The following is a 15,253-nucleotide window of genomic DNA, read 5'->3' as shown; positions in this document are numbered from 1 at the left end:
TCGGGGGCTGGTCGACCTGAGCTGCTGATCGACCTGAGCTGCGGATCCTGAATTGGGTGTGTTGCAGCACAATGTTGCCTAAAGCTACCCTTGTGTTCGCTTTTTTCCTGGGATTAATTGTCAGCCCGCATGTCGGCAAAACTGACGGATTGCCTCCCAGCAATCCCAGTGTTTCTCTGCTTCCTTGCATCATTTGCCAACTCCGAATGAGTTTAGCTGTAGGCAAGGATTGGGTTTTCTGCTAGATGCCTAGTGCCCAAATTAGATGTTTTCAAGACCTGGTTTTTAGTTGCTAAGCCTGATATTGTTGTAGTTTCTGAAACCTGGTTAAAACCCTCTGTCACTGACACTGTTATTCAGATTGATGGATATAATGTATTCAGAGCTGATCGTAAGGGCAGAGCTGGTGGTGTTGCAATATACACTGCTGAGAAACTACAGTGCTCTGTCCTTCACTCAATTTCAATTCCAAGGCAATTTGAGTTGCTAGCAGTCCAAATAACTATAGCAAATGCTCCTCTCACTGTTATTGGCTGTTATAGGCCTCCATCGGCCATCATGGATGCAACTACTAGCCTTACTGAATTGTTGTCTAAGTTTTCTTCTGAAATCATTTTATTGGGTGATTTAAATTGGGACTGGTTAAGTGATAAATCTTCACAGTTTAAGCAGGTTTGTGATTCTTTGAACTTAACTCAGCTTATTGATAGTCCCACTAGAATAAACCCTGCCAAACCCAATAACGATACCCTTATAGATGTCATTCTAACAAATGCAGCTCATAAGTATGTGTCTGTTGGTGTTTTTCCTAATGATATCAGTGACCATTGCACTATCGCTTGCGTTAGGAGCACTAAGTTGCCCAAAGCCAAGGGCCTTATTGTGCTCAGGCGCTGCTTCAAACACTTCTCTGAGCAGGCTTTCCTACACGATCTGGCGGAGGTTAAATGGCACTTCACAGCGTTAATTCCATCTGTTGATGTTGCCGTCCAATTTTTTATTGATCACTTTTTATCGATTATTAATAGACATGCCCCCCTTAGAAAATTCAGAGTTAAGAATAGGAACACTCCATGGTTTACTAGAGAACTATCTGATCTCATTCATGATCGAAATAAGCAATGGTCCTTAGCTAGAAAGTCTAACACTAGTGATGACTGGCTTCTTTTTCGTGTCCTCAGAAATAAATGTTCTGCCCTTATTAAAAAAGCTAAAGCTGATTACTATCTGAGCTTAACCACTGATTGTTTTAATGATCATTCTAAATTCTGGAAAACAATTAAATCACTTTTAGGTTTCTAGTTTCCCACAAAAACTGAAGGTCAGTGATTCTTTTATTTCAGATTCAGATGGTATGTCTAATGCCTTTAATGCTCACTTCAAAAAGGCTGGTCACATTTTTGATGAGCAAAGTCATGACTCTCTAAATGGTCGTACTCACAGCCATAGTCAAGAGATGAACTCCCCTGTTTTTGATTTCGCTTATTTCTCGGTCTCTGAAGTCTTACAGGGTTTGCACTCGATTGATCCTAAAAAGTCTGCCGGGCCTGACGGCCTTGACCCGTTCTTTTTAAAAATTGCAGCTCAGATGATAGCACAACCAGTAACTGATATTTTTAATCTCTCCCTGTCCACTCACACACTGCCAGCTGTGTGGAAGCAAGCTCTGGTATCGCCCCTCTTGAAAGCTGGTGATCCCACGGAGTTGAATAACTATCGTCCTATCTCAAATCTTTCTGTGTTATCAAAGATTCTTGAGTCCCTAGTTTCTACTCAGCTAAAACTTTTTTTAAATTCACACAACATCCTTAACCCTATGCAATCTGGATTCAGATCAAAGCACAGTACTGTGACTGCCAGTCTGAAAGTCTTAGACGATATTAAGGCTGCTTTGGATAAGAAATCAGTTTGTGTTGCATTGTTTATTGACCTAGCCAAAGCATTTGACACTGTAGATCACCACATTATGTCTAATGTTATGTTGGTGTCTCGTTTCAGTCACAATGCCATTTGCTGGTTTCAGAGTTATCTAACCGACCGTACTCAATGCGTCAGGTTGGGTAGTACTGTCTCTGACCCTGTCACCTTGGAGAAGGGAGTTCCACAGGGCTCTATCTTGGGGCCCTTGCTCTTTTTATTATATGTAAACAATATTTGTAATCAGATGCAATTTTCTACCTATCATATGTATGCTGATGACACTATGGTATACTCGTGTGCTCCTTCTCTGGATATGGCCGTTTCCAATTTAAAATCAGATGTTATCACGCTGCAGCATGCACTTCTTGATTCCAAACTGCTATTGAACAGTAAGAAAACCAAAGCAATGCTTTTTGCTCCCAAGTCAGCGTCCTCCTCTTGCCTCTCCATTGACACCCTTGATGGCGTTTCTGTTGAGTTTGTTGATACCTACAAATATCTGGGCTTTTGGTTGGACAGTAATCTGAACTTTAAACACCATATTGAAGTTTTAACAAAGAAATTGAAATTCACTCTTGGCTTCCTTTACAGACTTAAATGTTGTTTTTCAATTTCATCCCGTAAAAGGTTGGTCTCTGGCTTATTCCTGTCCCAGCTGGACTACGGTGATACCATTTATAGATTTGCCTGTCCCACTGTTTTGGCCAAACTTGACCCACTTTACCATGCTGCACTGCGTTATATATCAAATGCACCCTATAGGACTCATCATTGCACACTGTATAGCCTAACTGGATGGTCCTCACTTACTATGCGTAGGATGCAGCACTGGTTTTTATTAATGTATAAAGCCATTTTAGGAAAGCTTCCACTCTACATATGTGTCAGATTTGCTCCAGTTTGTGACTCTTACAACCTCAGATCCAGTGCCTGGATACGGGTCCAGGTTCCTACTGTACGGACTGAGGCTGGAAAAAGGAGTCTTTCTTATCATGGTCCTTGGTCTTGGAATGACCTTCAATCACGCCTTAAACTGAGGGCACTTGTCTCTATATCATGTTTTAAATTGAAGTTGTCTGAAGTCCTCACCACCAGCTGCTCTTGCAGTAACAAGTAGTGTACTTTTTTTATTGTCCTAATGTGCACAATGTAGTGACTGCTTTTTCGTCTTTTGTTTTCTTAGTTATGTTCTCTGTATTTTATATGTTTGTGTTATGTGTAACGTTGCTGCCTTCTTGGCCAGGTCAGCATTGAAAATGAGATTTTATCTCAATGTTTTTATCTGGTTAAATAAAGGTTAAATAAAAAAATAAAAAAATACATGAATATGTGTCCCCGGTGTTCCAGGGAACTCACCAAGTGTCAGAAAACACAACCCTCTCTATTTTCCTCCATACCCAAATCTCTAAAAAAGGGGCTGCAACGGATCTGATAAAAACTGATCCAGATTTGAACACTGTCCTGACGTCAGGACGGTGGTGCTACGGCTATTGGGCCAACTCCACCAATCAGGAGGAGACAGCCACGGCCATTGCCGTTCGAAAGCGCTGGAGACGCTGTAGTACATATGCCAGGCCTGTAGATGGTGCTGTTCTCACTGAATCAGCCCTTGCAAAAACAGAGCTAAAAAAGTGCAAATTGAGCGAAATGAGGCATGGCTAAAATGCATGATCTGTTTGGTATTTTGAAAAAAAAAAGGTATAAATATGCCTTATATAGGTATGGTCCTACACTATATTATTCAAATATAGCATGATAGCTCCACTTTAAAAATAAAATGTAGTGATATTTACATTTGTAATTCTTCAGCCCCTTTTATCTAGACGTTCTATTGAGTGGATGGTTAATAATAGACACTCATATCAGAGAGAAGAGTTAACTGATCATTTTGTTGCCAGCATCTAGGAGGGGTCTCTCACATAGGTGCTTGCCCCACGGGAACGCATACGGCAAAACTATGGAGCTAATTTCCTGCCATAACTCCACAAACAAACTAAACAGGTTTTACAAATGCACTAACAAACACAATGTGGTTTGCAAATACAAAACACCATCTACAAACTAATGCATTTAGTTTTGCAAAGAAAAAATGTATCTATCAAACAAACACATAACATTTTTCTAATAAATCATGTTTCAGAGACAAATTCAGCTTAGGTTTTACAAGTACAACACTTTTTTTTACAAGTACAAAACTTTTTCTTCTCACGGCGGAATATTACTGCCAAAAGTCACATGACTCACTCACGTGATTTTTGGCAGTAATATTCCGCCGTAGAAGAGCATGGAATACAACCGCATACGGGTTGTATCCGCATAGTTTCTCTTGCGTATAGCCCTTTTTGCCACACGAGGCCGTAACAAAATGATAGAAACGGACCCCGCAAACGATAACGGGTCCAAAGGTGGATAGATCTGGGAACGGAGTGCTCTGGGGGGTCATACGGCTCCGTGTGATCGCCTCTATACGGTCATTTTGTGATAATGTCTGATGACGCAATAGCCCTGCCTCCCCCACCTCTGCTGCTCACCCCCGCAAAAGTACACTGCTGTAGCATGCTGCTAGTGCTACTGCTACTGACCATGCTACAGATGTTAGTACAACATCTACAGCTCGACCGTGCTACAGATGTTAGTGCAAAATCTACAGCTCCTCTACCACAACCATCAGCAACAAGTGGACATGGAGAATTACATGAACTACATGTTGCTAAATCCACCGCGGGGCATAAACAGAAGGGTAGCCATGGCAACATTGCTCCGGGCTGCTCCGGGGTCTTCTTCGCTGCTTTTGGTGTATTTTGTGGCGGAAGTTACAGCGCCACTTACAGTCCCGGCATATGTACTACAGCGTGTCCAGCACTTTCGAGCGGTCTCGTGTGGAAGTACAGCGCCACTTACAGTCCCGGCATATGTACTACAGCGTTTCCAGCGGTCTCGTTTGAACAGACACGTTAAATGAAACGAATGCATGTGAACGGAAGACTTTTTTGAAAACGCATACTGTGCATAAACGCAAACGTTCTCGTGTAAAGGCAGCCTTAGACTCCGCAGAAATGAGAGGGAACCACCTCTCTGGTATGTTACAGAAAATGTAGAGAATTATTTTGACATTAGTCCTAGGGAGCTGGAGGAAAGGTCTACCTCTGCTCCTCCGGCTAAGAAGTGTAGGGTTGCGTTTGAATAGTCCATTTAGATTAGGAACCTTCCTAACGGAGTGAAATGACCCGGAAGTCCCTCAGTGGCAGCCATGATAAGTGCCGTTCGAATTCTCTAAATGAAAGGAAAGGAGGTTTCAAACTTCCTTTATAACCTCCTTTAGCTTAGGAACCACTGGACCTCCCTAACCGAAAGGAGAGGAGAAAATGCTGCCCCACAATGCCTTGCGGCCGCGGCATTTGCCGTCACACAACAGTTGGCCGTTCACGGAAACAACCGATTATGAACGAGAAATGATATCATGAAAGTTACGGTGCGTATTAAGCATTTTAAAACGTATGTGGTAAGTTGCCAAAGTGCTTTGTTTTGAACGTTCATCAGTATTATAATCAAAAAGAGAAATATGAACGTTAGTTTTTACTGAAATGATCAAATAAAGTCAACATTTCACAGTCTTTACTGAGCTGTGTGGGGTTTGTTCAACTTGTAAAAGATGTTTGAATGATGATATACACAGTGATAGATGTTAAGGACTAACGTTTATAATAAATACATTTGTATTGATTTTAAGATCTTTTCATACACTCATACGTATTGGGATCATTTGTATTAATGTGGACCGGAGGGAGAGGGTGACGAGCATAAGTTTCACTTTCCTTTTTTATTTCAATTCCAACTTTGGTCATGAAGAATATGTTTCTCTGTTGTCCCCGTTCATAAAGCATAACAGCATCAGAGCACGGTGCAGAGTCTCTAGATGAGTTTACAGTAGTCCCTCGTTCTTATTAAACATCCATGTTGTAGTCCGCTGGATAGAAAACTGTAGTTTCCATAGTTTCCCCACAGCAGCATGCGCACATTTATGACGTCCGCTGGCGCATCATAAACACGTCGGATAGTGAAAGTGCAGTCGGTTCTCTAAAGTGCCGCAGTCTCTTCTCCTAAATCCTTTTGAATTCTCCTATCCACTATCCCTTAACCCCATGACGTTTCACTCAGAGGTCAAGGGATAGACGATAGGGTTAGACGTTAGGAGCTGATTTTTGGACTATTCGACCGCAACCCAGGACTTCTGTGTCTCCAAACTGATCTTTTAGAGCAGCTGACCAGACGGGCCACAGATGAGAGAGGGCTCCAGAACTGCTGTGGACCTGACCTGCTGACATTGTGCCTTTAAGAGTACCTTCATTTATTTTAAACATAACTGTACGCGTACATTTAAAGAAAAAAATATATATATGAATGCTAATGCTGTTAAGCCACTAGGCTTTGTGTTGTTTAAACCCACTTTGATACTCAGTGGTGCATATCCATGTTAAGAAAAAAAGTGTTTTCTGATATACATGATTGTTAATCATTATATTATTTTATTTTTTTGTTTGACATTATGATAATATTCATTTATTTTGAGATAAGTGTGCTTTTTAAACTTTGACAAGAATTTATTTTTGATTCTTACTCTAATATTACTAATATGACTTTTTTGTATTGCTTTACAATCAAATTGTAATTACATTTGTCTTATGTTTGACTATTTCAGGTAAGCCTTTTCAAGGAGTCAAACACCATGCTGGGCCTAACAAATAGTGAAAACGTTTTTTAAGAGGTGCAGATGGTAAAGGTATCTGAGTAGTGTGTAACCCTCCCCAGTGATGGTAGCAGAGAGGGGGCCGCCAGCCTGAGGGGCCAGACGGTGGACGGAGGATTTGACTGCCCTATAAGGTACCTGATGGTCCAAAGTTCCTTGCACTAATAAATGTGTATTGTCCTTGACCCTGATCAGCGCCATTCGATCCTTCCAGTATGCCACGGCCAAGAGAGGGTGCTGACAGATCTGCTGTTTAAGTGGCCGTGACAGACCTGACCTTTAACTCACCTACCTCTATTAAGCTTACCATTGATACATTTTTTTTAATTGGCTATAATTTGGTTTGATGGAAAGGATGTATGTCTCAATAATGTCTTATCAGACATGTGAAACCAGACATGTGAAACTAGACAGAACATCCTGAACTCTTGACCTATGCACCTTATGCATTTTAGAAGGTGCAAGCAAAGCATAAAAGTTCCAACCACAATTCTAGGAAGGCGTTGTGGTTTTTGACACCTTGACAACGGTTACAACGGTTGACGAAGACAATGAGCACAGGATGCAGACGGACTAGGTAAAGATTTGAACCAACTTCCTGGGCCAGCGAATCTTAGAGACAAGCTGTCCCTATTGTCTCTGTTAATAAATTAAAGTATAAAGTTTGCATATTTGCTCTCGTTAAAATGACATATTATTACTATGAGTCTTTATTTGTTTTATTTTAACTTTACATTTGTAATTGTTCATTAAGTAAAAGTTGAACATATGTGACCTCCTTCTCCCTCAAAGATAGAAAAGGGGAAACCACCTGATGCAGAGAGGGAGGAGGGAAGAGACTATAAAAGATGATTGAAGAGAAACGAAGGGCTTGAGAGCTTGGGGGGACTTTTTGGAAGCTTGATTCTGGGTCTTGGCTCTTGGGCCCTGGGCCTGGGCCTGGGCCTGGGCTCTTTTAGACGGCTCTAGGGGATTCATTTGTGAACCTGTTGCTTTGGTATTTTGACCTTGTGTCTTTGTAAAACTATTTTGTATCTTTATTTTGTTTAACTTTTTTTTGGATTCTTGTAAATCCTCTATTTTTGTTAAAAACGTAATAAAACCGGTTTGTACATTGTACATTTCAACCCAATTCCTGGTCTCTCTCGTGGTCTCTGAAGGTATCTGCTTGGTCTTAGAGTGAGGTAAGAATACCCTTCCTTGGAAAAGGCTGACATTAGTTGTTCATTTGGACTTGAAATTGATTAAGGGGAATTGAAACCCTGCTAAGGTTAAACTATAGTTTCATATTGGTTACTGTGCTTGATGTGGTTTTGATTGATATTGAAATATGACGAGCACATGTCATATTTCAATATCAATCAAAACCACATCAACCACGGTGATGATGTGGTAATATCACTGCTGTGATATTAATATTTGACTCTGGCTATGTTTGATATTACATTTGCATTGTTTTAATTGGTATAAGCACCGGAGCTCGGTATCGGAGGCGACCTAGATATTAACGTTGGTTGTTAATATCCCCATACCACAAAAATATTTGTATGGCAGATCTACATGAACCACACAAACTACGTATTTTGGATTCAAAACGGCGAATTTCGCCGAAAGGTGACAAGTTTGCATCCGCACAAGCAATATACGCTAAAAAATATTCAGTTCAGATAGATCTTAATCTTCTCCCAGCACGAGAAGGTTTGAGAAGAGGAGCAGTGTGTGTGGAAACAGCTGTGGTTTAAAACCAGAGTTTAGTCTGATGGTGATCACATTACCTCCTTCACGAGGACGTTGTTCGGCAGCAAAAATACATCCAGTATTTGCTTCTCTCTGCCCGGGGGTCGTAGGAACACCAGAATTTGGCCATTTATCCGCTGTTTTAGAAGCCTTCTCAATGTATCGATTAGTAGGCCATAGAGAGAGAGGTGAGGCACCTTCACCACCACGTGAGTGCGTGTGACCTCCAGCGGCTCCAAGATGCTCAGGCCTTCATCAGTGATGTGGACGACAGACAACAGGCCGTCCAGGAGCAGCGCTGTGGAGCAAAGAGCTGGTCATCTGTTGCTTTGCTGCTGAAACAGCTTCATCATATTCAATGTCTCACCACTTTAGTTCAGAGCTAATGTTCATCTAATGTCATTCACTTTGGAGCCTCACTAGGATGCTCCAGTTTATATCCTCCACCTTTTATTCTAATGTTTCATTATTGATCTGTCCCCTGTGATCTTTCTGGATGTGAGCATTTACTGTTATGCATACACTTTATTCATTATTTTCTAATCTTCAAGACTGCTGAGATGTTAGTAATCTGCAGCCAGAACAGCTTGACTGAGTCCGCTCTCATGTCTGAGTGACTCTCTAGATGTGTGAAGAGTTCTCTAAAGCTTTCAGGGCGTAGAAAGTCTAACTTATAAATGTTGTTGTCTGTTGTTTTGTTTTGTTCATGGTTCAGCCAGACTGACAATGTGAAGAGCAGAAAGAGCAACAGATGGATAACAAAGTAAGAATTATTCAAACTGCTAGCTTAGCATCACAACAGTAACAGAGAGTTAGCGTTGAGTTAGCACTGTTAGCAGCTGAGCATGCTGTGGACTGACCAATCACAGTTTACATCTCTTTAATATTACAGTGAGGAGACTGCAGAGGGCCCAAAGACAATCCAACTCAGTATTTAGAGCTGCATTGCATCGTCTGCTTCAATAATGATCAATGATGTCATGAAACACATCGACTAAATGGATGTTTTATAATTTCTTTCTTCTTCTTTTGGGGACAAAACTATTTGAATGTAAAGAACAGATTTGGTCTCTTAATTATACTGTTGCTATCTTTGTTAAATTAGTTTAATAAAGCAAATGTATAACCTTTGACCAGTAGTGAATGGTATAAGGTGCTACTCATTATATAAGTGTGTATTTGTTAACACTAGATGTCTTTACCATCCTCTGTCTCGCTGTGTGGCAGGTGGAGCTGGACGACGGCAGCTTCAACAGAGCTCTTCACGTCGAACAGCGGCCCTGCTGCCTGCTTGCCAGCTGATTGGAGGAGGCTCTCCCCCCAAGGGACCGTCCTGTACAGAAGCTCCGCCTCCTGAGCCATGACGAACACCAGGCCAGTCGAAGCACACTGGAACTCACCTGGACCAGGACACCTGAACCTGTAGACACACAGGGGACAAGTTACTACAACAAGCCTTCACTGGCCTGTGTTCTGACTGACAGGTGTTCATCCAGCTGGAGTCTGACCTGGAGGAGGGTTTGTTGAAAGATCTGAAACACCTGATGATTACAGGAACATCACTGAAGATGTGTCCACATGCGTCAGAATGTGTGTGTCCACTTTCATTAAATTAACTAAATGTCTAGTCCAGCGAGGATCTGGTACAAGAAAACAATCCTTCCTACACACAGAGGCATTATTTTATTTATGTCTGTTGGAAAGAGATTGGATGCAATACCTCAAGGTGAAAGACATGAAATTAAAGGTCCCATGTCATGCTTTTCTGGTTATTACCCGTCCCCTTGTGTGTTATGTAGCTTTTTATGAATGTAAACGGTCTGCAAAGTCGCAAACCCTCAAAGTACACCCTGTAGCGAGTACAAATCTAACACAGAAAAGACGTGTCTATGCTGCCCCAGAACGCCTCGTTGGAGATACTTTTCTGTATTTTCTTCTTCCTGGTCGTAGTGACGTAACAGCTCCAGATTTCCGCACACACACACACACACTTACTCAGCCTTATCTTTTCTCAGCCTGGCTGTAAGTGTGTGTGTGTGCTCAGGCTGAATTTCGCGGTGTCTCGCTGTCTTGCAGACCCCACGCAGAAACCAGGAAACTACACCAGTAATCCAGCTCACACTGTCAGCTCCTCGAGTCTCAAAGGGTGGAACAGCGAGCCGCACAACGTCCCGCCAACACGACACCCAGACCCCACGCAGCATTCTCATCTGTTTGTCATTACTGGTGTCATTTTCTGGTTGCTAACAAACGCCATTGTAACACATAAACACTGATGTTCCGCTGTAACGGTGGTGGACTCATCAGAACAGAGTGGGCGAGCTGACCAATCAGAGCACAGTGGGCTCATAGGGAGGGGGGGGGCAGGAGCTCCAACAAGCCATTTAGGACAGAGAGTGAATACACATACTATACTGAGATGCTGTATGAGCAGCTAATGTGAGTTTGGAACATTGAACAATGTCAATCTAATATAGTAGACCTCAACAATGGAATTATGATCAGCAGAAATGGCCATGACATGGGACCTTTAAAGACAATTAAATGAATATATATTTTTAATGTGTTTAAAATAATGTTTGGTCATGTTATAGGATTACCTGTATGGAGCCTGGAACAAACAAAGTTAGTTATTTTAATAGAAATTAAGTTAAAGTGGACCTATCATGCTATATTTGAATAATATAGTGTAGGACCATACCTATATAAGGCATATTTATACTTTTTTTTTTTCAAAATACCAAACAGATCATGCATTTTAGCCATGCCTCATTTCGCTCAATTTGACATTTTTTAGCTCTGTTTTAGCAAGGGCTGATTCAGTGAGAACAGCACCATCTACAGGCCTGGCATATGTACTACAGCGTCTCCAGCGCTTTCGAACGGCAATGGCCGTGGCTGTCTCCTCCTGATTGGTGGAGTTGGCCCAATAGCCGTAGCGCCACCGTCCTGACGTCAGGACAGTGTTCAAATCTGGATCAGTTTTGATCAGATCCGTTGCAGCCCCTTTTTTAGAGATTTGGGTATGGAGGAAAATAGAGAGGGTTGTGTTTTCTGACACTTGGTGAGTTCCCTGGAACACCGGGGACACATATTCATGTGTAAAAGACGTACAAAAGTGCATTTTGCATGATAGGTCCCCTTTAAGTTATGCTAATTAGTCTGGATCATCTGAGTCCATTGTCAATTTCAAACAGGATATTAACGGGTTAACATGCGACGTAGTGATGAACGACCCTGTAGCCAACAACAGTACCAGCCAATCCCAGCACAGTATTACCAGCCAATCACAGTAAAAGCCAATCACAGCACATTGGGGCGGGATATTGTTAAGGTTTCTAGATCAATTGCAAGAGTTAGCACTTGACAGCCCTAATAATTATATGGAATTCAGAGGTGAAATCAATACACTTCACTCTGTACAACTGCTCCTCTCTCACCTTTCTGTCTGTCTTCACTTCCTGTTCCACATCGGAGTCACCTGATGGAGAGAAGAGGTGACACAGAAAAAAAATAATAATGAAACTTGAAAAAGAGAAACATTAGCAGCCAAAATGATTGAGAGAGCTTCAACAAAATGCAATTAAAATATATTGTTGTTGTTCTATAAAGACCTTTTAAGATCAGATTGAATGTTCAATATCCTGATGAATGGAGGATATGGTTTCAGTACTCACAGGTCTTCTGGATCTTGGCTCTGATCGTCTCATCATCTCTGATCCTGCAGGGATGAACACAACCCAACAGTTTTAGATCCAGTTTAAAATAAGTGTTTGTTCTTTGAGTCAGCTTCAGAGTCCTGATCTCATGCTTTACATCCCATCATATCTTCTCTGCAAACACTACGACTGACTGCCACAGCTCTCAGCTGCATTACAGGAAGTAACCAGTCATTAGAAACTAAAAACATGACAGGAAACAAAACAGAGAACCTTTTCCACTCTTCTGTAAAATCCTATATGTCTGTTAGAAAGTTTCTAACTAACTAAATGTGGCTTTGCATTTTCAGCTTGTCTTATATAGTTGATGGAAGAATGAGAGAGCCTGCAGTTAGTGGTAACATCACTGATCTGTTGTGATTCCCCAGTGAGAGAAACACCTCCCTGTGTTTCATACAATACTGCTGAACCAGCAGAGACCCCTTACTGACCTGAGAGTCTCCAGTCTGCAGTCTGGACTCTCCAGAAGATCTCTCAGCAGCTCCACTCCTGCATCCTGCAGATCGTTCTCACTCAGGTCCAGATCTCTCAGATGGATGTTGGACTTCAGAGCTGAGGCCAGAGCAGAACAGCTGATCTCTGACAAACTGCAGCCCCTCAGTCTGAATAAAGAAAACATGATGTAACTTTAGAAAACAATGTTCCTGTTTGAAATAACTCCAGGTTTAATAATCTGTTCAGAGATTAAGAAGGTTTTAATGTCAGCAATGATTTAGAAACAAATCCCTGATAATCTGGAACTCTCTGCAGCAGTTTCTCTCAGATCTTTAACATCTCCTTCATCTCCCTCACAGCTCATCAGTACTGACAGCATCTCCACTGACTCATGGAGCACAGAGTGAGTCTGTGGAAGCTCAAACACTCTCCCTCACACATTCACCTTCTCTGATCTTTGTTATTCTGATGAATATTCAGTCATTAGCAAGAGAGATAAAAACATGATAACAATGGCATTCAGAAAATCATAAATACAAACAGATCTATATGAACTGCAGTCAGTGAACTGACCTGAGAGTCTCCAGTCTGCAGTTTGGACTCTTTAGTCCAGAACACAGCAGCTCCACTCCTGAATCCTGCAGCTCGTTGTGACTCAGGTCCAGATCTCTCAGATGGGAGGAGTCAGACTTCAGAGCTGAGGCCACGACTTCACATTCAGTCTCTGAGAGTCCACAGTTAGAAAGTCTATATTGACACATATACAGTAGTACAACAGGTGTTAGTTTAAAAACAGAGGAAACATTTAATTAACTTACTGAATTTGATGGAACAACGTTGAATAAAAATAGTTTTCTATATTCCTTGTAAGCCTGTCTAATCTTATTTTAAACTCTTAAGCATTGTGGTAAAAACAGATCTGATTTAATGTTGATGAAACTGCAATGATATATTAATAACTGAACTGCTTTTAATGATAACTGTAAATACTGCTGTATGGTGTGATCACATGCTGCTGTGATAAAACCTCTAAAGTCCTTCATTTGTTTGACATGTCGCCTCTATGTTGTGCGTCGTGTTAAATGTTTTAGTTTTTCTGGGTTTTATTTTGAAAGTCTGTCCTAATGTGTTTGTCGTGCACTTCCTCCCTTTGTCTGTTTACCGCCCCGCTGATTGTTTGTCAGGTCATTATTGTCTGCACCTGGTGATGTCTGTAGGTATAAATTCTCTGTCTCGTTGCGAGATTGTCTTGTGTGTTATGCCGAGCTCTCCAGCGTTTTTGTAGATCAAGTTACTGTAATAGTCATAGTCCACGTTTATAGAAATAGAAAGGTAAGATCAGGTAGTAGGTATTACGTATTTTTCTAGTTTTGGTTAGGTAAGCTTTAGTGTATGTATTTTCTGGATCTGCTGATCCTGTGTTTTTGGAATCCCCGCATATCTGTATCTTGTATCAACAGATCAAGTAAAGACTCTTTTTGTGCTTGAATCCTGTCCCTGTCTGCTTTTGGGTCCACACTTTGTACGTCTGAGACACTCCATCACTCAAAATAATATGAGAAGAGAAAACTTTAAAATGTCACATTTTTATAAATAAATATAATAACTAGGATCATTTCAATTTTGCTCTCAAAGTATTTAATACATTAAACATTGTATAGTGTTCATTGGAATAATGAAACTTCTGATCCACTTTAGTTTATAAAGCTAATCACATCTGGACTTACTTGGCCTTCCTGCAGTTCCTCACAGCTGGAATCAGTCTCCGTCGTCCCTCATCTGATGTGTTGTACTGATTCAGGTCCAACTCATCCAGAACCTCCTCTGACATCTGCAGCATGTAGGCCAGAGCAGAGCAGTGGATCACAGAGAGTTCCTTCTCTGATCTGTTCCCTGACTTCAGGAACTCTATGATCTCCTGATGTACTGAGTGGTCCTTCATCTCTGTCAGACAGTGGAAGATGTTGATGCTCCTCTCAGGAGAGATTTTATCACTGCTCATCTTCTTCAGGTTGTTGATGGCTCTCTGGATGATTTCTGGACGGTTGTCTGTGCGACCCAGCAGGCCTCCTAACAGTCTCTGGTTGGACTCCAGAGAGAGGCCGTGGAGAAAGCGGACAAACAGGTCCAGGTGGCCATTTCTACTTCTGAGGGATTTCTCCATGGCCCCTTTTAGAAAGACATCCAGGGATGGGTAATCCTGATCTCTGTTATACCTGTTGCTATAGTCTCCCTGCAGGAAGTCCTTCAGTACCGTTCTGTTCCTGTTGGTGTAACAGTGCAACAAGTAGACTGCAGCCAGAAACTCCTGAATGCTCAGATGAACAAAGCAGTAGACTGTTTTCTCAAAGATCACTCTCTCTCTTTTGAAGATCTCTGTACAAACTCCTGAGTGCACCAAGGCCTCGGTGACATCAAGGCCACAGCGCTGCAGGTCTTCTTGGTAGAACAAGATGTATCCTTTCTCCAGATGTTCAAACGCCAGCCTCCCCAGCTTCAGAAGAAGCTTCCTGTCAGCCTTCGTCAGCTGCTGTGGACTCGTCTTGTTCTTGTTCTTGTTCTTCTTCTTGTTCTTCTTCTTCTTCTTCTTCTTCTTCTTCTTGTTCTTCTTCTTCTTCTTCTTCTTCTTCTTCTTCTTCTTCTTCTTCTTCTTCTTCAGCTGCTGTGGACTCGTCTCATGTCCCTCTTCATACTT

The 15,253-nt window shown here is 41.6% G+C and overlaps 1 protein-coding gene across 1 annotated transcript in view; it reads right to left on the bottom strand.

The window, feature by feature from the left end:
• Positions 1-9,972, bottom strand: part of LOC117476194 (caspase recruitment domain-containing protein 8-like) — a 44,452-nt gene extending 34,480 nt beyond the window's left edge. Inside the window, exons 1-2 of the mRNA XM_034122565.1 lie at positions 9,607-9,972; positions 8,443-8,702 (exon numbers count right to left, since the gene is read on the bottom strand). Of these exons, the coding sequence (XP_033978456.1) occupies positions 8,443-8,702; positions 9,607-9,766 (420 nt within the window). The 5' untranslated portion in view covers positions 9,767-9,972. The remainder of the gene's footprint in view (positions 1-8,442; positions 8,703-9,606) is intronic.
• Positions 9,973-15,253: the final 5,281 nt, after the last annotated feature.

The sequence above is a fragment of the Trematomus bernacchii genome, unplaced genomic scaffold (assembly GCF_902827165.1).
Source record: "Trematomus bernacchii unplaced genomic scaffold, fTreBer1.1, whole genome shotgun sequence".
Taxonomy (NCBI): domain Eukaryota; kingdom Metazoa; phylum Chordata; class Actinopteri; order Perciformes; family Nototheniidae; genus Trematomus; species Trematomus bernacchii.
The sequence above is the reverse complement of the archived record's forward strand: the minus strand, read 5'-3'. Positions and strand labels throughout refer to the sequence as shown.